The following is a 22,482-nucleotide window of genomic DNA, read 5'->3' as shown; positions in this document are numbered from 1 at the left end:
CAACTCGCCCCAGGCCACACAGAGCTTGACCTAGTCAGGACTTAAACTCAAGTCCGTCTGACTTCTAGGTCTATCCACTGTCTATGTAGACTCAGGAGCACGCACCTGCCTTCTCCTCTCCTCTCTAGGCGCTCGCCAAGAAGGCGGCAAGGGACCTTTGACCCCAGATTCTTTCACAAACATCCTGATCGACTCAGAAAGTTATTTAGAGCCCCAGTGCGTGCCCACCGGCCTGGTCTTGCTGAGGCCTTGGGGAGTGGTTCCAGGGGTGGGTTAGGGCACCTGCCAGCCTGCTAGCCTGGGGCAGCTCAGGGCAGGGACCTGACTCCTGCAGCAGAGCCTTCATTTATTTGCATTTGCAAATGAGGCAGCCTGGTCCCCACACAGGCTGACCCCAGCTGGCCACGCTCCCCTGACCTGACAACTCAGTCCCAGGGAACATCCTGGGCAGCTTCTCTCCTGCCTTCTCTCCTCCCTGCCTGGTGGAGGGGAAAGAGCGTGAGCTTCAGAGTCAGCCAAAACGAGGTCTACAGCCCAACTCTGTCACTCCTGCCAGGGGTGACCTTGGCCATCGTGGTATTTAACCTCCCTCGGGGTTAGCCTCTCCTTGGAGTGAGGAACATTTCCTTCTCAGGGTGACTGTGGAAAAAGAGTCAGTTTCTCAGTGAGCTGACATGTAGGGCTCAGTGTTTTTAATCTGGTTTTTTTTTTTTCTGATGTCAAAAATAATACGTGCTCACTGTAGAAATTCAAAGAGAGCAGAGAAATGTATCCTGTAGAAGACAGAAAGCCCCTGGTCGCCCTGTTCCCTAGAGATAACTCGCGTGAGCGTTTACCTGCAACTGAACATTTTCAACAAGGAAGACTTCTCTTGTGCTACTTGCTTTTTTCACTTGACGATAGGCCTCAAATCCCCTTTTCCGTCAGGACTCGAGACCTCCTTTGTCATCACTGCAGGGTCTCCCGTGGTTCGCACGTGCCGTGTGCATTTAACCAGCTTCCGGGTTTCAGCCATGGCAAACCCCGCGGCAGTGAATGGTCTCTGTCCGTGCCATTTTGTGTCCTTTTTTTGGTAAGCGTTTCTGGAGGATAAATGCCTCGAAGTGGAGTGACTGGGCCAGAGTGTGCACATGTTCATCTTTAATGGGAGTGGCAGGCAATCCCCATGCCCTGGGAGACCCAGGGAAGTCCATTTCCTTGAAAGAATGTGTCCACCGCCTCTGCCCTTGACCACAGGCTGGAGAGTGAAGAGGACTCGATTCCACACGTGGCAGCGCCTGGCAGGCCCTCCAGTGAAGCCCTGCGCCCCTCTTACTCCTCTGGTTCCCGTTGGAGTCTTCCCCTCATCCCTGCCTGCCTTTGCTCGACAGGCGCTCACTGCCTTACGTGGTAGTTCACTGCTTAATGCGGTGAACTAATTCACTACACTGGTTCTTGCGCTAGACCCTAGTCTCCCATCTCCCAGCTTTCACCCGGGAACCCTGTCTCTGCCCTGCGCAGCCTCCAGAGGAAGGGAAAGAAGGAAGAGAGAAGGGAAGGCCAGAAGGCGCTTGTGGTGAATGGTTACGTACTCCACGTGGATGAACTCACGTAACCCTCATGTCAATGCTTGGAGGCAGACACCACTGTTATCCCCATACTATAGACGAGGAAACTGAGGCTCAGAGAGGCTCGATAACTTGCCCAAGCCCCATAGCTGTTGCTGTTTTATTTACTTATTTGGCTGCACCGGGTCTTAGTTGCGGCATGTGGGATCCAGTTCCCCGACCAGGAACCTGGGCCACCCTGCCTTGGGAGCATGGAGTCCTGGCTCCTGGACCACCAGGGAAGCCCGTTCCCCCCACAAGCTATTATGTGGCAGAACTAGGATACAAATCCAGGCAATCTGACTCTAGAGCCCACACCTCTGAGGTTATGCTCTCTCTCTGCCAGGAGCTTATTTATAATGTATTGACACCTACTGTATACTCAACCTCCACCCACCAGCAGCCTGGAGCCCATGAGGTGGCAAAACCCATTGGCGAGGAGGGAGAGGGTTGGATTTAATGGGGCCTCCCCTCTGCAGGGTGCATCATCTGAGCAGGGAGGCCACAGAGCAGAGAAGAGCTCTGGGCAGTGTCGCCGGGCTTTGCTTTGAGGTGGGGGAGGCCCGGCCCACCCTCGCTCTGATACCCACGCCCGGCACCATTGTCTGGCCCGGAGCAGGCGTCAGGACGGGAGTCCCAAGGAAGTGACTAAGCACCGGAATGCAGAACACACGAGGGGGTTGGGGGGTGACGGAACGAGCAGGCGAAGGGATGCCTGGAGATGTGGGCAACCTCCTGGGCAGCAGAGGCTGGGCAAGGGCACGGAGAGGGGTGGGCGTGGGCACTGGGAAGGGCTCTGCGCGCCCTTCCCTGGGAGCTAAGGGGGACCCACCGCTCAGCTGTCCCGTGCCCACTTGGGCAAGGAGGCGAGCAGCTGGGTTGGGGCTTCGGGGTGACACCTCGGGCAAGTCACCGCCTCTGCCCCGCTTGGGTGTAGAATTGAGGTAGTGTTCCCTGCCTCCGGTTCCTTGCGAGGCTGTCAAGAGGGTTGGGAGCAAAGGAAGTCTGTAAACTGTAAAGCGCTGGGCAGGTCGCGCAGATGTTATTCTGGAGCAGGAGGAGGCCCCGTGGCTCGAGGGAGGAGCCAGTCCTGGGCAGGCCGAGGGTCAGGCTTTGGGCCGCCGAGGGTCAGGCTTTGGGCCGCCGAGGGTCAGGCTTTGGTCCACTGAGGGCCTCGAGCCACCTGGGCCGGGAAGGCGCTGGCAGGCAGCTGGCGGCTGGGAGGCCCGGCTCCCGGGTGCTGTGCCCCCGTGTGGGGCCCGTCCCGTGACCTCCTCTTGGGGCTGCCAACCTGTTGTTTGCTCGGGAGGACACCGCCTGGCGCAGCTCCGGGATCCGGGTGTCTTGGCGCTCAACCAGCTCGGAGCCGGGGTGGGGGCCCCCGTGCCACCTTCCTGCTCTCCCAGGGCCCTGCCTGGAGCCTCAGGTCCTCTCCTCCCGCCCCCGGGTGGCTGTGAGACCCCAGCCCATCTGTCAACCTCCCGAGCCTATACTTCCTTGTCTCTGACACGGTGTGACAATACCAGCCTCCATCCGGGGTTGTTGTCAGGATTACCAGGCATCAAAGCGCTTGGCTCCCCACCTCGCGCCATTCCCCCTGCCCTCGACGCGTTGTCCTGAGTCCTGGCTGAGGTCAGAGGTGCCTGGGGAAAGGTGATCCAGGAGCAGCCACATCTGTGTCCTCCCTCTGCCCCCCCAGGGGCTTCTGGAGGAGTGGGCCAGCCTCTCAGAAACTGGCCGACAGCTGCCCCTGGCCACCTTCCCTGGCACCTTTGGCAGGGGCAGGGGCAAGCAGTGCCCAATGGTTGAGCTCTGCAGACAATGGGCCTCTGTGGCCCCCGGGGGCGGGAGCAATTCCAAGGTGGCCTCTAATCTCTGGTTTCAGGAGATTAGAGTCCCTCAGACCTGATTCTGTGACTGGGGGACAGGCCTCCTGTCGAGGGGCAGGCCCCCTCCTGAGGGCCGTGTCTCAGAGGTCTGAGGGTCTACAGGAGGAGCCCTCTGCACCTCTTCTCACTTTGAGGTCTGTACCTTTCCCTCCCCCCTCGCCTCCCACGTGTGTCACCAGGTTGGTAGAACCAGCCGGTCTCATGGACACCAGGGCGACCCAGGGAACCCTGACCTCTGGTCACCAGCGATGGGCTGTCCTGGGCTCCTTAGGCCCCAGCCCTTAGCTCCCCCAACAAATCCATCTTGGCCGTATGCTCTTGGCTGGCTGAGCCCCTCTTCCGCCCCTGCCAAGCCGCCCCAAGTCCAGTTTCCCAGCTTCTGTGCGTGCTGTCCAGCCCCTGCTTGGCTCCCTGTCACAGGCCTCCTATCTGGGTGGTGATGTGTTACCTGTTCTGACCATCAAATTTTCCCTTGACCTGTTTTTTCCCATTTATTATTTTTATTTTGTAGTGGAGTATAATTGCTTTGCAATGTTGTTGGTTTCTGCTGTACAGCAGCCTCAATCAGGTATGTGTATCCCTCTTGAACCTCCTCCCACCCTGCACAAGCCACACCCCCAGCCCCGGGTTATCGCAGCCGCTGAGCTCCCTGTTTCCCGCTGCAGCTGTGCACTAGCTGTCCATTTCACACATGGTGTATGTGCGTGTGAACGCCCCTCTCCCAGCCTGCCCACCCATGTGGGACACGTGTGTCCCCTGTGTCCGGCCTCTGCATCTGTGTCTCTACTCTTGCCCTGAACCTACAGATGGGCTCACCTGCATCACCAACTGAGTGTTAAAGCACGGAGGGTCTATCAGGCGGAAAAGACGGAGAAAGGAGCTCCCGGCAAAGGGCGAAGCCTGTGCAGAGGCTCGGCGGTGGGAAGCAGCACGGCTTGTCTTTAAAAGCTGCCTGCAGCCCAGCCAGGTGAAGGCAGGGAGTGGGGGCGTGTGGGGATGAGGTTAGGCAAGTCCGCAGGGGCCAGGCCCCCCATGGGGGGTGCGGGGGGCTCCATTTGGGGCAGTTCTTGCTGGACGGCCGAAGGGCCAAGTCCTCTTCAGGGGATGCCCCAGCCCCCTCTCTGATGCCCTGAAGGGCGGGGCTGTCTGGGACAGTGTCTAATAATAATAATAATACCACCGCTTCTGCTGGGCTTACTCTAATACGTGGCTTAGGAGGTGGCTACATCCTCTCTCATTTTATAGGTCAAAGAAAAAGACAGGACCCTCTGCCCACCCCCCCACCCCCCTCCCTGTTAACAAATAGGAAGCGACCAGGGCAGCATCTAGTCCCCCGTCCTCTGCCTTCCCCGTCTCCCCAGTCTCTCTGGGTCTCACCTGAGTTTTTGCACTGTGTGGATTCCCCCCTAAAACGCACCCCACCCACCCAGTGCAGCATCTGGGGCTCTGGACTGGGGGCGGCCTGGTTCTAGCTCCCAGCTGCTCCCACCTTGCTAGGTGACTTCCAGACGGTTGTTTAACCTCTCTGAGCCTCAGTTTACCCTTCTGGGAGTGGAGGATCCTAGTGACTGCCTTATCTCCCACTCCAGTTCCGCTGAGACTCCCAGGCGTGAGCAGATAAAGAGGGCTTTTGAAAAGTACAGAGAATTGCACTCACGACACCGCAATTATTATTGTTACCTCGACGTGGAGATAAGGGAGGGGGAGGCAGTGCAGTGACAGTTGCCAAGAAACCCGGGAGCTGTCAGCAGGCTTCCGGCCTGGCCCATCCCGCCTGGGAGCCCGCCGCACCCTTTTGCAGGGGAGACAGGCACTCCAAGGGGGAGGGGAGCTGGAGCCAGCTGGCTGCAGGCCACACACCTGTAGGGCCTGAAGGTGACCCCGGAATGTACCTGGCCTGGACTCCAGGCTGGCTCCGGCTCTCCATGTGACCTTGGGCAAGTCACCTCCTTTCTGGCTGCCTCCTACTACTGTGTCCGGGAATGTCCTCTACTTGCAGGCAGGTGTCCAGGCTAGACAGGGCAGGATTGGAGCGGGACCTCGGGAAGATGCTTGGTGGTGGCCGGAACCAGGGTCTGCTATGGGGAGGCCGCTGGGGGCTGGGTGACACTGGGGTCAGTCTGCCTTGAGAGCAGCAGTGGTGGGTACAGTGGGAGAGCTCTGAACTAGAGGGAAACCTTGGCACTGCCCTTTCCCTGGTGTGACCTTGGGCTTGTCCCTTAACCTCTCCGAGCCTCAGTTTTCTCATCTGGAAGAAGGCTGATAATAATCCAACCTCACAAAGCTGCCGTGGTGATTGAGACAGTGCCTGTGCAAACTGTAGAACGTTGGGCAGATAAGACTGCCTTCCTGGCTGGGGGAAAGGAGAAATGTTCCCCGTGTCCCCCGTCAGCCCCAGGCACCTCCCAGCTGCTGTGTGTGTGGGAAGAAGGTAAAGCATTTTTAAGCTGAGCCAGGGGGACTTCCCTGGTGATTCAGTGGTTAAGACACTGTGCTCCCACTGCAGCGGGGCACAAGTTCAGTCCCTGGCTGGAAATTAAAGAATAAATAAAAAATAAACTGAGCCAGGCCATAGGGTCAGGAAGGTTCCCAGAGAAGTAGGGAGGGGCAGAGACTGGGGGCTGCGCGTGAACAAAATGATGGAGACCAGGAGGAGACGAGGGTGAGATGGGAGGGAACGGGGAGGGACAGAGAGATTCAGGTTCGTGAGAGGGAGGGGAATGACCAAATAGGAGGGACGCAGAGGAGAAGGCGGGGTGGGCTGGGACGGTGGGGAAGGAGTGCGTACGAGGCAAGGGTGGACGAGGCATCGGGCCGGCAGAGGGGAGGCGAGCGGCTGGGCGCGTTCATTTCTCCAGAGGTACTTACTGAGCACCGGCTGTTTACTGTGAGCGAGTGTGCTAGCCGCTCAGTCGTGTCTGACTCTTTGCAACCCTGTGGACTGCACCCCACCGGGCTCCTCTGTCCCTGGAATTCTCCAGGCAAGAGCGCTGGAGTGGGTTGATAGTACAGTGGAGCATGAGGGCAGCATCTGATCCAATGTTCAGGGCTTCGGATCCTCTGTATTTCATTTACCCTCAGCCTGACCGTGGACCTGCTGCTCAACCTCCGTGTCTTAGTTGCCGCCTCTGAGAGATGAGGATTAATGAGGGGATGCGAGTGAAGCCGTTCCAGCAGGGTCTGCACATGGTTGGTCCTGTTTCAGCAGTGGCTGCCCTTGCTGCTGTTACTGTTCCCTCACTGACCCGACCTGCTGGGTCCACAGGACTGGCCGCCCATGATCCAAAGTCCAGATCCTTGGCTCCGGAGCGACAAGCCTGGGTTCAGATGCCTGTTCTGCCTCATTAACTGTGTGACCTTGGGCGAATTAGTGTCCCTTTCTGAACCTCAGTTTCCTTGTGGTGTGAAGAAGCAGGTGATTTGGGGGACTTTCCTGGTGATCCAGTGGTTACGACTCCACAATCCCAGTGCAGGGGGCCGGGGTTCGATTTCTGGGCCAGGGGACTAGATCCCACGGGCCGAAACTAAAGGTCCTGAGTGCTGCAGCTGAGACCTGGAGTTATGTTAAATATTTAATATTTTAAATAGTTATTTTAAATAAATGTTAAAAATCATAAAGCACGTGGTTTTTGAGCACCTGTCTCTTCGGGGAGCCATGAGGATTAAGAAAAATCACGGAAGGCACAGGGAGGCTGTGGCTTTTGTTTTTGAGGTCTTTGAATCCCTGCTGGGCTGGGATGGGTGGGGGCAAGCAGGGCCGAGAGCCTCAGACCTCCTGCTCCATCCTCATCCCAGAGGCCCTCCCGGGCCTGGCGTCTTCGGGTCCCGGCAGTGACCTTGTAGGTGGAGGAGTTGCTTGTGAGGGGGAGACTCAGGCCCCCCAGGAAGCAGAGAGCTGAGGGGCTCCGGCAGAAGCCAGAGCCCGCCTGCCTTGAGAGCCCTACCGAGGACTGGGCCAGCGTGAGCAGTCTTGAGTGGGAGAGGCAGCGGGACATGGGGAAACTGAGGCCGGCGCTAGAAGAGGAGCGTGTTAGGGCGCTGCTACCAGGCTGACCTGCAGTGGCCACAGCCAGAGCCTTGGGGCGTGGGAAGCATCGACAGAAGCAGAGCATCGGAATAGCTTGGTCATGGGCACACACCTCCCCTTGGCAGCCAGAGCTCCCAGCACAGCGGTCCTCACGGTCAAGGGGAGCCGGCATCCCCTGGCTTCAACTCTCGAACTTCCAGGTTCTGCTGTCCATCCTGCTGGCACTGACCCTGATCAGTCTAGGGCATGGGTTTTAAATTCTGGCTCTGTCATACGCTTGCTCGGCAGTATGGCTTCATCTCTCTGAGCTTTAGTTTTTCCATCTGTAAAAAAGGTTGTTTTTTTTTTTTAACAAACCCCTTTTGGTTTACAAACCCCTGGTGGTTTAGTGGCTAAGGCTTCATGCTCCTAATGCAGAGGGGGGTTCCATTCCTGGTCAGGGAGCTAGATCTCACACGCCGCAACTAAGAGTTGGCATGACACACTAAAGATCCTGCATGCTGTGAGGACGATCAAAGATCCTATGTGCCGACCTACCTGCAGAGTAGTGAGGGTGTCACGTGCCTGGCACAGTCCCAGGCACTCGGTCCGTCTGCAGGGTACCCGTGGCAGCCTCAGTGGACTGTGTCTGGACCATCTCTGTGGGCCTCTCCCAACCCACCCTCGCTTCCCAGTCTCTCCCCACGCCACCGGGCCTTGTGAGCTACAGAAACCCGTGCGGAGGCCATTCTTTCTCACAAACCTTTAATGCCTTCCTACTGCCAACATTCACTCATTCACCCACTCATCCGTTTAACAAATACTTAATGAGGCCCTGATGTGGGAAGGCAGAGCTTACCGCGAATGATGAATCAAAGAAAGAATTCATTGAGGGAACACCTTCTAGCTGCCCAGGCTCCAGGATGCAATCTTTTTTTTCTGGAAACCAAGGCTGAGAGGAGTGCGTCATTGGTTTAAGGTCACGCAGCAGGTGAGTGCCTGGGAATATCTCCCCTACAATGATGTCACGGGCCTCGGACGTCACTGCCACCATGCCTTGTCCTCTCCATCAAGACTGCCCAGTGCAGGGTCCCCTGGTAAGATGCCAGCCCACCAGGGCTATGGACAGCCCCTCTGAGCCTTTCTGCCTGAGTAGCTGGGCCCAGGTGAGCCAGGAGGGGACTCAGAGCTTTCTCAGGGTCTCCTTCCTGGGCCAGGTTTCCACAGTCCCTTCCCCTCTTGGGGTGTGGCGGTCTCAGCCCTGACTCAAGCGGGCCGTGGGCTGAATGACTCACCCTCTCAGGAACCGGCCTTGGTTGAGGGACTGGGGTGGGGCTGCAGCCACGTCAGGGTGGCCCTCGGCGGTGGGTGGAAGCCAGGCCTGCTTGCCCGGCCCTGGGCCACCTGGGTCCCGGGAACCACTGGGCACTTCCTCCCCTTGACCCCAGAAGCGGCCTCCTCGGCAGTCTTCCTAGGGTACCAGGAGCTGACTTCACCCTCACCAGACCTGCCTCCTTTCCTCGGGAGCGTGTGGGTGTGGGCAGAGAGTCTGGGCTTGGAGTCAGTCAAGCATCACACAGATGCTGGTTCGGCCACTGACCAGCTGTTCGACCTCTGCATACCTCTGGGGCCTCACCTGTAAACTGGGAATACCAGTGTGATGACTTCTTGTGCCCTCGGGCCTGAAAGAGGGGCTTGGCAGGGGGCCTGGCATGTTGTTGGCCCAGTGAGTATCTGTTGTTGTTATTGTCATTAATAATACCAATGGCCCAGGTGGCCTTTCAGCCTGAAGGCTACTGTCTCCCTAAAGGCTCAGGGACGGGTGTACCTTGCTTAGTCCAGAGGTCAGGGCTCAGCCCTATACAGCAACCCCCAACCCCTGCCTCAGTCTGCCCATCTTTAGAATGGGTGTGGACATCCTCTTGGCTGGCGTATGGGTTAGGGGGCCCTAATGGAGAGTTTACGGGGACAGTTTGTCCACATCTCTGGTCTCTGGGAAAGGTTGGAAGCCCTGCTCGCCTCCTGCCTCCTGGGGAATCCAGGTTCCCCTCCTTTTTGAAATCTGTCCCTCTAACATCCCCCAATTCTGAGAATGACTCTTCCTCCCAAAGTTCACAGATCTCTCAACTTGGGGCCCTCCCTGACCTCAGACTCTTTTTCTCTTCCAGGAGGAGTGATGGGCAGAACCAACGCTTCCCTCAGGCACTAGACCTGCCAAGAGTGGACTCAGTTCCCTCTCAGACTGCTTCATTCCACCCTAAGGTAAGTGCTCGCCTCCCCATGGCCCCCAGTATGGAGGACCGCCCCCAACCAGGGCCAGGAGATATCTAAGAGTGACTGCTGTGCAGAGGTAAAATGTTCAGGTAGATGGCGCTTGGGGTTTAGCCCCCCAAGGGGATGCCACTCCTCACCCCTGGTGGACCTGACAGTCTCAGAGGTTGAACCAGGGCCTGTAGCAAGGTTGGGGGGCAAAACAGCTGGGAATAAACTGGCCAAACAGTTCTTCTTCCTTATCTTCATTATCAACATCACTATCCATTTCCTCATCTGTAAATCGGGCGTAATGAGAATATCCCACTTCACAGGGCTGCTTCTCAGAGTAGCCCTGTGAAGTGGGGTAAAGTGTGAAACAGTGATGATAAAACACTGCATAATATCTGGCACAGAGTAGAAGCCCTGTAAATGAGGCTATTCTTGTTATCATCGAAATCAAATGTTTGCCCGGCTCATGCCCTGTGTCAACTTTCTGCTGGGTGCTGAGGTGCCAGAAATCAATCTGACACAGACCCTGCTCTCAAGGAGCCATGGTCCGGTTAGGAGATAGATAAAACAACTTCTGCAGGGTGTCCAATACCAGTAATAACCACAAGCATTTATTGAGATTTACTATGAGCTAGGTGGGTTCTTCAGAGAAGGCAATGGCAACCCACTCCAGTACTCTTGCCTGGAAAATCCCATGGACGGAGGAGCCTGGTAGGCTGCAGTCCATGGGGTCGCTAAGGGTCTGACACGACTGAGCGACTTCACTTTCAGTTTTCACTTTCATGCATTGGAGAAGGAAATGGCAACACACTCCAGTGTTCTTGCCTGGAGAATCCCAGGGACGGGGGAGCCTGGTGGGCTGCCGTCTATGTGGTCGCACAGAGTCGGACACGACTGAAGCGACTTAGCAGCAGCAGCAGCAGCAGCAGCAGCAGCAGGTGGGTGCTTAATGTTTTGCATGCAGGATCTCATTTCATCCTCAAATTGTAATTCCTGTGGACTTGTATTAGTACTCTTCTTAGTCCCATTTTGCAGATGAGAAAATCGAAGCTCAGAGAGGTTAAGTTACTTGCTCAAAGACACACAGGTAGGATGTGACGGGTCCAGGACTGGAACTCATGTAATCTGACCAGAGTGCCTGATCTGGTGGGATTTCTAATGCCGAGGGTAATAAGCACTCACTTGTGTAGTACACTTTAGTAGATCCTAAAGTGTGTCCACAGGTATCATGCTTCTCAGTCCTTTCATCAAACCATGGGTGGTAGGCATTCTCGAGATAAGGATGCAGATGCCCAGAGAGGTAAAGTGGTTTTCCCAAGGTCACACAGCCAATAAATAGCAGACACAGGATATGCCAAGCTTCTCACCCAGAACTCTGACCTGGAACAAGGGCCATGTACCCCTCCTAGGGCAAGAGGGGTATATGGCCAAGGAATAGTGTACTTTCGGGGGATCACCACCTCCAAGGGGGTCCAAGTGTGGGTCCTAAGGACTATATCAGGGGGTCCTTGAGATCCTCTGCTGTTGTCTGTGCCTGGGCCACAGCCCAAGCCTGGGCCATGTGGATCCTGGGACTTGGAAGGGAGCGACTCCAGGGCAGCTGGGTTCAGAGTGAGGTTCCCAGTGCTTGTCCCCCTAAGCATCTGGCAGGAGGCCTGGGTTCACTTCCCCTCCCGGCGCCTCAGTGTTTCCATCAGAAACATGAGGGTTAGGAGAGCCCATCTCCCTGCGTCCTGCCTGCTCAGGTTAGCTCTGGGCTGCCTCCCCCAGGGTTCCTGGCCTCTTGCCCAGTTCGGCTGGAAGCCTCCATTTGTGCCAACACAGGCTCAGACGGCTGTGGGCTCCAGACCACCCCGTCCCACAGCCCACACCCACCCCAGGATCAAGATACAGTCGATGGATTGTTCTCCTTTGACAGGAAAGGAGACCGAGGCCCAGAGAGACAGAGTGATGCATCTGGGTCCCCAGCAAACCAGGGAGCGGTGAGGGGGGTCCCAGGTCTGTAACACGTTCTCCGTCCCCCTGTCCCAGCTCTGCTCACGTTAATAATGTTGATGGCGGAGCCAGTCTGAGGAGCAGGTGGCCTCCGTGCGCCAATGGGCAAAGCCCCGCCCTCCCTGGGCCTCAGGTTCTCGTCTGTAAAATAGAGGGGGCAGTTTCTTCTCTACCCACCAGGCCCGCTTGCAAAAGGGTGACGACTGTGAAAGTAATCTTGGAAAGTTGCAATCAGGAAGCTGAGCGATGATTGGCCACATTATGTTCCCAGGGCAGGAGAGAACACCCAAAAGGAACATGTCTCTCTCTCACTGGGAAGACGCGTTGGTATAGACACAGAGCTACCCAAGGCACTCCTAACCTGTTCCCTTGTAGGGGTTTTTCTACTCGAGGATTTAGAAATCTGCACCTGTTTACATATACAGCCTACCCACACCTACATACATGGGCACAATTCACATGTCTGCAGATGTATTCAGACTTGCACGTGTACACACGCAGGTATATACAGACACATGTGTACAGAAACACTCAGGATGCCCACGAGCACACAGTCACATCTGCTCTCAGAGTCACACACACACACAGTTGCAGGCACAAATGTGTGCACTCTCCACTCCTGGCACACACACGTCTCCACTGATGCAAGCAGCTCTTGCCTCCTCTGCGTGTGGGAATGAATGTTTCTCGGGCTGCATTTTGATGGGTGCCCGGAAGCGCTCAGGCCTGAAAGTGCCTGCGTAAATCAATATTTGCTGCTGTTAATTATTAAAAACAAAGCTACGCCGTGTCTGGAACACACATCTCCAGGGTTCCCACCGGCTTCCTGGGCTCCAGCCTGACCCATGGCCAGGTCTAGGGGAAAGGAAGGTGCAGTGCCTTCCTTCCAGGAGCCCTTGGCCCTGAGATGGAGAGTGGTGGGTAGCTGCCAACAACTCCTTCAGGAAGCTGAAGAGAGGTGGGGTACTGAGCTGTGGGCAGCCCTGCCCTGTAGGGTCCAAAGCAGCTGGTGTTCACTTGGCCACAACTCAGGAAGCAATTACTGCTTTCCCAGCATCTGTCTGGGGAGGGGGTGCTGCGGCCCTGCCCCCACTCACAGTGGCAGACACAATGCAGGGTCAGCTGGAAGGGCCTGCAGAGGCCTTGTATTTTGTAGATGGGGAAGCTGAGGCCTACAGAGGTGGCAGGGACTCACTCAAGGCAACCCAGCAAGTTGTAGCAAGGTCAGAGCTAGAACCCACATATCCTGAAGGCCTCTCCATGCATGGGGCCTTGACAACCCCTGTTCCTGCCCTCTCCCAGGGTCAGGGGCAGTAAGGGACAGGTATGGGCCTGGGGCCTGGGGCAGCCAGGGTACCGGTTTGCCTCTGTCAGGCATTGGTGGGGATGGAGGTGGATTCCTAGTTCTGCTTTTTCCTAGCTCTGTGATCTTGAGCATATGTTATCTCTTGGAATCAGTTTTCTCTTCTGTAAAATGGGGATGACACTCCTACCTCTTGAGTTGTGGGGAGAGGATCAGACTTGCAAAGGGTCCAATATTAAGCAGATGCTCAGGAAAACACCTCTGTCTCCAAGCTAAGCCTCCCATCCCTGCAGCTTCCTTCCTGACTTCAAAGCCCAGCCCAAGAAGCCCATCTCTGAGGTCCTGAGGCACAGTACCCAGAGGAGGTTCAGTTCAGTTCAGTTCAGTCCAGTTGCTCAGTCGTGTCTGACTCTTTGCAACTCCATGGACTGCAGCACGCCAGGCCTCCCTGTCCATCACCAAGTCGCAGAGTTTACTCAAACTCGTGTCCATAGAGTCGATGATGCCATCCAATCAACTCATCCTCTGTCAGCCCCTTCTCCCGCCTTCAATCTTTCCCAGTATCAGGGTCTTTTCTAGTGAATCAGTTCTTTGTATCAGGTGGCCAAAGTATTGGAGTTTCAGCTTCAGCATCAGTCCTTCCAATGAACACTCAGGACTGATTTCCTTTAGGATGGCCTGGGTTAAGAGGGGTTAGAAGACGGACGTTGTAAGAGGCCAGGTAGGGACGCACCGGACAGACCGAGTGCTCCGGAGTCCGCTCGGGCGCGGGCAAGAGCGCGCAGGCGCAGTGTCCCGGGCCCTGCGGGGCGGGGCCTCCCGTGTCCCCGCCCCGGATGCACGAAGCCCCGCCCCATCCCCGCGCCGCCCGTACCTGGCGCCCCGCCCCCTCAGGGCCCGGCCGCCGGGCGAGCCCAGCACAGGCAGCGCGCAGCCGGAGCCGGGCGCCGCGAGCGCGGAGCTCGGCGTTGCGGGGACCCAGGCGCGGCTCTCGCGGGCCGGAGCCGGCCGGGCCAGTGGGAGCGACGCCGGGGTCGGGGGGCCGGGGCCGGGCCGGTCTCGGGATGGCGCAGCCGCGGCCCCTGGCGCCCCCCGGCCGTCCCCGGAGAGGATCGTTGCCTGCAGGGGCCGGCTGGCAGGTGAGGGCCGGGGCGAAGGCCGAGGGGCGTCCCCCAGAGACGGGTCGGCCCAACTTCTTCGGAGCCCGGCGGGCTCTGTCCCGGGCAGGGCGGGTGTGCGAGGCTCCGCCATGGAGGGTGTGTTCGCTTCTGGGCTGACACCCGGCCACCGCGGCCACAGGGCACACCCCTACCCTGGGGTCCCAGGCCCTGGGCTTTTTCTGCAGCTGCCTAAGCAGCAGAGTGCCCGTGGTGGTGCTGTGGCTCTGGGTTAGAGGGTCACTCCGTGTGTGTGTGTGTGCGCGCGCGCTAGCCTTGGGACCACTTCATCCATCCCCTCCCCGCCTTAACGAGGGGTCTGCATGTCACCCTGTAGCTCTGCTTGGAGCCCCTGGGCAACTTGGCTCCCAGCCTGCCCTGTGTCAGGGCGTCTGGTGCACGAGTGAGGCTGTATCTGCGGTGTCACTTGTTGCTGTGTGTGCTCTGATGTGTCAATGTTAGGTGGCTGAAACTCCCGGCGCCTGCTCTTGGCTGTGTGAGGTCACCCCAAGTGGGGTGTCCTGGAGGACACGGTTGCCCCGGGATGGCCGGCGCTGGACCTGTGCTGGATCAAGGTTGTGTGACTCATTCGGGCACACAGCTGCTGTTGTTGTACAAGGTACAACAGATGCTGCTTGTTGTACAAGGTGTTGGTTGACAGGTGTGTTTGCCTGCCTGGACTGTGTCTGTGGTCTCCGCCATCGCTGCTGTGGAATTGTTTCTTCCAAGCTCCCAAGTGTCGGCTGTGGCCATAAGGGCCGCAGGTCACCCATCTTCTAGGGACACCTGTCGTGCATTTTCCAGGGTGGGTTTTGCCTCTGTGGGCAGGCCTCACAGTGGGGTGCACATGGGATGTCCGTGTCTCGTGATCTTTCACAGAGCTCTGTCTGTGTGTGGGTGGGGGGAGTTCAGAGCCAAGCCCCTCATCCTTGGCAATTAAGCACTCCCTTAGGGGCTTCCGTGGTGGCTCAGCTGGCAGAGAATCTGCCTGTAATGCGGGAAACCTGGGTTCAATCCCTGGATTGGGAAGATCCCCTGGAGAAGGGAAAGGCTACCCACTCCAGTATTCTGGCCTGGAGAATTCCATGGACTGTATAGTCCATGGGGTCACAAAGAGTCGGACACGACTGAGTGACTTTCACTTCACTTCACTAGTTATTGCATGCTTTTTTTCTTTTTCTGCGAATGCTATGGGATCAAGTCTGGCGTGCCTGTTACATGGTGTGTGTGACTCTGATGGGGAGGGTGACCTTGTGGGTGGGGGTGGGGCTCCGTGGCTCCGCTTCCATGAACATACCTGCCTGTGTCTGCAAGCGCGTGTTATTGTGTCTCTCAACACACAGTCTTGAGAACGGTCGTGTGGTGTCTGTGTTTGTGTGCAGTTACTGGTGCAACTGTGTAGTTTTATGTGCAATTACTGGTGCAGTTGCACAGATTTTCATATGGGTGGGGCTTCCCAGGGGGCTCAGTGGTAAAGAACCCACCTGCCACTGCAGGAGGCACTCGCGTTCGATTCCTGGGTTGGGAAGATCCCCTGGAGAAGGAAGTGGCAACCCAACCTGCTCCGGTATTCTTGCCTGAGAAATCCCATGGATAGAGGAGCCTGGCAGGCTGTAGTCCTTGCGGTCTGAAAAGAGTTGGACAGGACTAAGCGACTAAAAGCAAACAGAGCAAAACACGAGGGGTGGGCTTGCGTCTGAGTGTGTGGCTCCTGGGGGACATGGACCTGTGTGTGTGTGAGTGACTGTGCTCTTGTGTAGCATAGGACACTGGTATGTGTATGTTCGTGTGTAGCTCTGAGTCTAAGAAGTGTTGTACACAGACCTGGTGGGTTTGTGTGTCTGGGATTCTGTGTGTTTGCTTTCTTTGGTACAGTGAGACTGTGTTTAAATATTGGTGTGCAGGCCTGTGTGTGTTTGATCCAGAGAGAGAGAGAGAGAGAGGGCGTATGTGCTTCCTGGTGCACAACCCCATGGCATATGTGTCTGAGCTGCAGAGGTGCCCCCGCTGGACAGCAGGAGCCGACTGAATTGAGGCCTTGAAGGTGCTGAGGGTGGGGCGCCCTCCTAGAGACTCCGGGGCCTTCCCAGGCCCAGCCCCCAGCCCCGCCAGCCAGCAAGGATGCCGCCTTCCAGGAAGGCTCGTAGGGAGTTGGCGCTGGAGAGGCCGAAGCTGCCAAGCACAGCTGGCAGATGGCTGGATTAACCCCGTGTGTGCCCAGGCTGGCCTCGGGAGAGCCCAGCGGCCATGTGAGGAGGAGGAGGGTGTGTGTGTGAATGCACACGCAGGTAGGGGAGGGTGTGTGTGCACGCACATTCAGGTATCAGGCCAGCGGGACATCTCAGTATCCTCTCTCCGCCTGCCGCCCCCCGACAGCCCCCAAGCCCACACTGCTTGGTGGGGAGAGTGGGGTCCTCCTTCCAGAGGTGGGTGGCACCTCCGACCCTCCCCAGGATCCCAGCTCGGTTCATCTCTGGAGCTGCGACCTGGGGCTTCTCTGAGGGGCTCGTGGGCCGATCCTGGCACTGCCACTCTTGCGGTGACAGGATGGAGGTGTGTCTCTCCCTGAAGGTCATGGCCTTCTCGTCTGAGGCCCTCCTTTGGGGCAGAATATCAGTTGGGATGGGCTGCCTGGGAAGGGTCCTGGACTTTGGGTGGACAACCCTGGGCAGCTGGTCAGACTTCACCAGTCCGTGGCGCAGAACCCCAGCCTAAAGAGTGTCCCTTTTGGTCCCTCTTGCTGCTCGGACAGGTCCCCAGGGATTGGTCAGAGGTGGAGGACTAGGAGGGCTCAGGTGGGTGGAGACGCCTGGGGCCTTGTGTCTGCGGGGCCACCCCAGCGCTGACCCGCCCCCCATCTCTGTTGCAGAGCTCAGATCTGTTTGAGATGATTGAGAAGATGCAGGTGAGGTGGGCTCTGGAGCCTGTTCTGGGGGCCACTGAGGGGCTGCGCTGGGCCTGGGCTGGGCGGCCCTTGCTGAATCTTCCGCCCGACGTCTCTCTGAGGACCGGCCCGGGAGCTCTTGCAGACCGTGCCAGGAGGAGACGGTGACAGTGCGGCGTCCAGAGCTCCCCGTCGGGGTCAGAAGAGAGAACAGGCGCTGATAACGCTCGGCTGCCTGGCTGACCCCTGGGGCCTAGGCCCCACTTGGGTCTCCCCAGCTCCCATTCCTGTGGAGGCGGCGGGCTCAGCACCTCAACCCACCCCGCCTACACAGACCATCCCCCGTCTCCCAAGAGCATTGCAGGCTCTGTAGGACCCCGTGTGGGGCGGGAGGAGGGCACCGGGCAACCAGAGGCTGGGCTGCAGGGGGAGGGCAGCCCCCATCTGCTCTGCCTGACCCCTCGGCTCCTCCTCTCTGGTCTCCCAGGCCCCTTGCCTGCCGTTTGGCTGGGGTAGGTGTTGGGAGGTGAGGGCAGGGCGCTTGAACAGAGCTCGGGAGCTTGCCTGAGCTTTGGTTCACCCTTCAGGCCCCGTCCCCCGCCATCTTTCTGTTTCTCTGCCTCCCTGAGTTTTCGCGTCTTTCCGTTCCCACCTCTCCCCCTCCTTCCTCTGTTTCTCCCTCTCAGCGCGCATCTGTGTAGATGCGGAGGCCTCCCTCCCCAGCTCCTGCATCAGCCCTGCCCCCACTCCCAGCAGCGGCCAGCGCCCCCAGCTGCTGCCCGCCTCCCTCAGCCCCAGGGCCTTCCCTCAGGGCCCGCCCTCCTGAGGCCGGAGGCCTGGGTACCCCCACCCCGCCCCAAACTTCACCGTCTACCTGGAGGGGATGCTGCCTGCAGTGGGGAGTGGCCCTGCGCTGGGCACGGCAGGGCCGTGATGGGCTGTGCTGCCTTCTCTTTGCAGGGAAGCAGGATGGATGAACAGCGATGCTCCTTCCCACCACCCCTCAAAGTAGGTCTGGACGCTGGTCCCACTCCACCCTTCTGGGGGCGGTCGGCTTCCCTAGCAGTGCACTCCCAAGGGCTTGGGGATGGAAGGGCATGGGGATGGGGGAGGCAGGCCCCCTTTCTAGGGGTGGGAGAAGTGATGGCCCAGTGGAGCAGCCAGCCCAGGAGAACCCAGCATCCTTTCCTGGAGCGGTCTCACTGCCGGCCAGGTGCTAAGGCCGAGGGGGAAGCCGGGCACACCTAGTCCCTGCGCTCTGGGAGGCCAAGTTGTGGAGAACCCCTTGCTTGCTATAGGCCTGGGGCCCTGATTCCACTCCTCCTCACCCATCTACTCCACTGTAAACTCACCCTGCCTCTCCAGGCTTCCCCCTTGCCAGAACTGAAGCCCCGTCCCTCACGGCAGCCTGCTGTAAGAGGTTTTCCCTGAAGCCAGCTGCGATGAGCAGTTGCAGGCAGACTCACGCCCAGGACCCAGGAGGCGTGTGCTCCTCCCGCGCCTTGTATCTCCTGCCTGGGAAGGCTGAGGGGGGTGGGGGGCAAGTGATGGGGAGGGGGTGGCCCAGTGGCCCCTCCAGCCTCCGGAGGAGACTGCCAGGAAACTCAGGACTGAAAGACACATATGGAGTTTCTTTAGACTCAGAATTTTCTTGGCAGGGGCGCTGCAGGGCCCCTCCTGATAGGTATCGAGCTCTGTGGTGGGTGACTGGGGACCCCTGCCCTCCAAGAAGACCAGTTTTCTTGCAGGAGTGGGCCCAGAACTGCAGGGATGAGGGCTTTCATGGCTACAAAGCTCATGCTTTGTCCAGAGCCAGGCTGCTCAAAGTGTGGTCCTCAGACCAGCAGCATCAGTGTCACCTGGAGGGAGGCTGGCGTGTAACTTCTTGGGCTCCACCCAGACCCACAGCCTGGGAAACTGCGGGGGTAGGGCACAGCAGTCTGTGTGACCAGCCTCCCAAGCCATTCCTATGCAGTGAGGACCACTGGTCCAGAGGTGTGTCTTCTGGAGGCAATGTGCCTCCTTTTCCCCAGGCAGAGGGAGGCCCAGAAGAGGCTGCCAGCACTCAGTGAGCTCAGCCTGCCCCAGCCCCTGCCTCGTGGGGTCACCCCCCAACCCCCCACCATGGGACGGGGAGGTGAAGATAGAGCCCCATCCACTCCTCCAGCCTGGGGGCGGGGGTGGGTGATGCTGGTGGAACCACAGGCATCCTGGGGAGGCTGGAGGAAAAGGGTGACCTCTGCCCTGCCCTGTTTTGCAGACGGAGGAGGACTATATTCCGTACCCGAGTGTCCACGAGGTAAGCAGCCAGAGACCCCACAGGGCCATCTCCACCCTGAGCCTGGGAGGCGCTCATGCAGGGAGTCCGGACACGAGCCTGACTGCAGGCCTTGCTGTGGGTGCCGGAGACTCCTTTTACAGGCCCAAGACTTCAGAGCCCACTCGAACCCTTAGGCGTCTGAACCCACACGCCAGCCTCTCGGCCAATGTCATGCCCCACCCCCTGCCCCCAGCTCTACCTGTCCCCACACCCCCATCCTCCGAGGCTGCGTGTGTCTGGGTCTGGGCCTGCAGGGGGAGGAGAAGGGTTGGCGCTAGTATTGGTTTGGCCAAAAAGTTCCTTTGGGTTTTTTCCATCCCATCGTCTGTAAAAACCCAAACAAACTTTCTGGCCAACCAAATAGGTGGGAGGGGGCTTGGGTTTGAGGCCTGGGACCCTCAGAGGCTCCGGACTGTCCCCTGGTACCCCTCAGCCACGGCAGAAGTGGCTCCGGGTCCGAGTTGGGGGGGTGTCCCAAGGGCCCCCACTGAGGTGAGTGGCCCTCAGCTGAGTGCTCCTTCAGGTCCTGGGCCGAGAAGGGCCCTTCCCCCTGATCCTGCTGCCCCAGTTTGGGGGCTACTGGATTGAAGGCACGAATCATGAAATCACCAGCATCGCAGAGACAGAGCCGCTGCAGTCACCCACGACCAAGGTGAAGCTGGAGTGCAACCACACTGCCCGCCTCTACCGGAAGCACTTTCTCGGCAAGGTGGGGTGGCCCGCTGAGCTGGGGGTGCTGGGCTGGGTGGGGAGGGGGTCACTGCCCAGCCCTGGGCGTGGAGGCTGGGTTGGCCAGCCATCCCGGGAGTCCAGGGAGCATGCATCGTAGAGTCACTCGTTCAGTCAGCAAACACGGATGGCACCAAGGCAGTGTGATGGCGTCGCGGTTGGCAGAGTCTGCCTCTAACTACGTGGAACCCCGGGCAAGTCGCTTTCCCCTCTCTGTGCCTTAGTTTCTTCATCTGTACAGACGGAGAGGGTGGCGATTCCCTCCTCATGCATTCAGCGCGATGATATTTGTGAGGCATACAGAAAGGCCTCTGGCGCCAAGCAAGTGCTCAGTCAGGGTGAACGAGTGATGAGCACCCGCTGGGTGCCCGGCCCGGTTCTGAGCACCAGCGATACAGCAGCAAACCAAGCAGACCGAGGCCGTGCGCTCAGGCAGCTTGAGGTGGGGAGGTGGTCGTGCTGTGGGCTGAGCCAGTCGGGGGCAGCCCCTCCGCCACCACCTGCCCCAGATCCGGGGCCCTGCCGCGTACAGCGTGTTCTAGTATTGCCCAGCTCCTTGGCGGGAGCTGCTGGACGAGGTAGCGGGAGCTGGGGAGGAGGCCGCACGCCAGGACCACATTCCAGGGACCGTCGGTTACAACAAGTGAGGTGGCGGAGTGTTGCGCCGGCTCTGGGGTCTCGTGACCTGGGGGCGCTTCTCGACTCCTCTGTTAATTCATGGCATGACCTCGGACGGGTTGTTTGACCTTCCCGAGCCTGTCTCCTCATCTGTAAAAATGAGGATGATAAAAGTATATGTGAAGCACTGAGAACCGTGCTTGGCCCGTACTAGGTACGCGATAAAATGGTAACTGTTACCACACCGTCACAGTTAACTCTGTGACGTCAGGACCATCCTGATTTTTCCAGAAGAGGAAACAAGAGGCTCAGAGTTAAAGTGAATCGGTTCAGGTCACACAATTACTGAGCTCGGAGCTGGACCTAGCTCTGGCTGACCTTCCATTAAGACCTGCTGTGGGAAGGGTCTGGCTTCTCAGGTGGTGCTAGTGATGAAGAACCTGCCTGCTGATGCAGGAGACATAAGAGACGCAGGTTCGATCCCTGTGTCGGGAAGATCCCCTGGAGGAGGGCATGGCAACCCACTCTAGTGTTCTTGCCTGGAGAATCCCATGGACAGAGGAGCCTGGCAGGCTACAGTCTATAGCATGGCAAAGAGTCAGACACGACTGAAGCGACTTAGCACGCATGCACACACGGTCACGTTTCTGGCATGCACTTCCGTGCATGTATGTGTGTGTTTGTGTGTGTGGTGTGTGTTTGTGCACATGTGGGAAGGACGCACAACTCTGAGGTGTTGAGGAGCTGTGTGTACTCAGTCTGGGTCCAGGGCGTTGGCCTGACGCTGGTGGGTGTGGATGCTAAAGTTGGGGGAAAGGCTGACGGGAACCAAACCAGCAGGCCTGGGGACAAACCCAGAACCGGGCAGGGGATTCCACCCGTGAGTGGAGGGTGACCTGCATCCCAGGAGCCCACTGTCTGGAGGCTCTTAGTCAGTGGGACCTGGGGGACTGTGTGGACCAAGCATGCTGTTGGCGCTCAGAGGAGTTTGCTGACAGAGTGACGAGCGACAGCGGTGCGTGACGGAATGAAGGTGGGGCTGTGAGCACCAGAGGGCTGGCAGGGGTACAGGCTGGGGCTTCCTGGAGGAGACATAATGACCAGGGTCCGGGTAGCAGCGTAGAGAGGAGGGCCGGGGGCCTGCGGAGAGGGGCAGGGCTGTTCGCCCCTCTAGGCAGGGTGACTGGGGAAGCGGTGGGCCCTGACCTGGCAGAGGTTAGGGTGACTTTGGCCCTGACCCCCTGGGACCCTGAGCCCACTCTCCTTGGGCTTCCTGGGCCCTGGCCGGGGGAGGAGGGTCTGGGGGATCTCCCCACCCTGAGGACTTGGGTGCAGCCCTCCTTGCCAGGTGCCTGCCCCTCCCTTTCTGCAGATGGTGCCAAGCACTGGGGGGTTTCCATTACTCTGTGCCCAAGCAGGACTGGGAGGTCTCTGCCCCAGGTCCCCGCAGACTGCCCCTGAACTGTGGATGTGTAGGGCCGGTCCCCTGGCTCCTACATTTTTTTCTCCTGCCCTTTGAGCACAGCTGTTTATACTTAAATAGGACTTCCTGCCTCGATGATGACTCCTTGTGCGGGCGTGGCTGAGGAGCCGAGCTGGCAGGAGAGCCCAGGGTCACGTGGGGTAAAATCTGGCACTCCCGTTCTTGGCCTTGGGGCCTCCCCACCTGGAGGTGCCAGTCCAGCCCTGCCCTGCTCCCCAGGGGTGCCAGCCCTGCCGCAGTTTCCCCTGGG

At 58.6% G+C, this 22,482-nt stretch overlaps 1 protein-coding gene across 14 annotated transcripts in view; it reads left to right on the top strand.

Annotated features, from left to right (window-relative positions):
- RAP1GAP (RAP1 GTPase activating protein) overlaps positions 1–22,482 on the top strand; it is a 70,873-nt gene that overhangs the window by 29,101 nt on the left and 19,290 nt on the right. For 6 of the 14 annotated variants that reach the window (XR_016039026.1, XR_008682253.2, XM_088843373.1 and 3 more), the window contains 5 exons: positions 9,650–9,743; positions 17,068–17,103; positions 18,043–18,090; positions 19,343–19,381; positions 19,926–20,111. Coding sequence is in view for 7 of the 14 variants with exons in the window: in XM_088843373.1 (XP_088699499.1) it covers positions 17,086–17,103; positions 18,043–18,090; positions 19,343–19,381; positions 19,926–20,111 (291 nt within the window). In the remaining 7 variants the exon portion in view is untranslated. Of the gene's footprint in view, positions 1–9,649; positions 9,744–13,108; positions 14,181–17,067; positions 17,104–18,042; positions 18,091–19,342; positions 19,382–19,925; positions 20,112–22,482 lie in introns of those variants that run through there. The other 8 variants (XR_008682250.2, XM_055398947.2, XR_008682251.2 and 5 more) reach the window with 8 other exon arrangements.

This window comes from Moschus berezovskii, chromosome 2 (assembly GCF_049115385.1).
Source record: "Moschus berezovskii isolate FMDL1 chromosome 2, NW_MosBer_1.0, whole genome shotgun sequence".
NCBI lineage: Eukaryota > Metazoa > Chordata > Mammalia > Artiodactyla > Moschidae > Moschus > Moschus berezovskii.
This window is presented reverse-complemented; position numbering and strand designations above follow the sequence as displayed.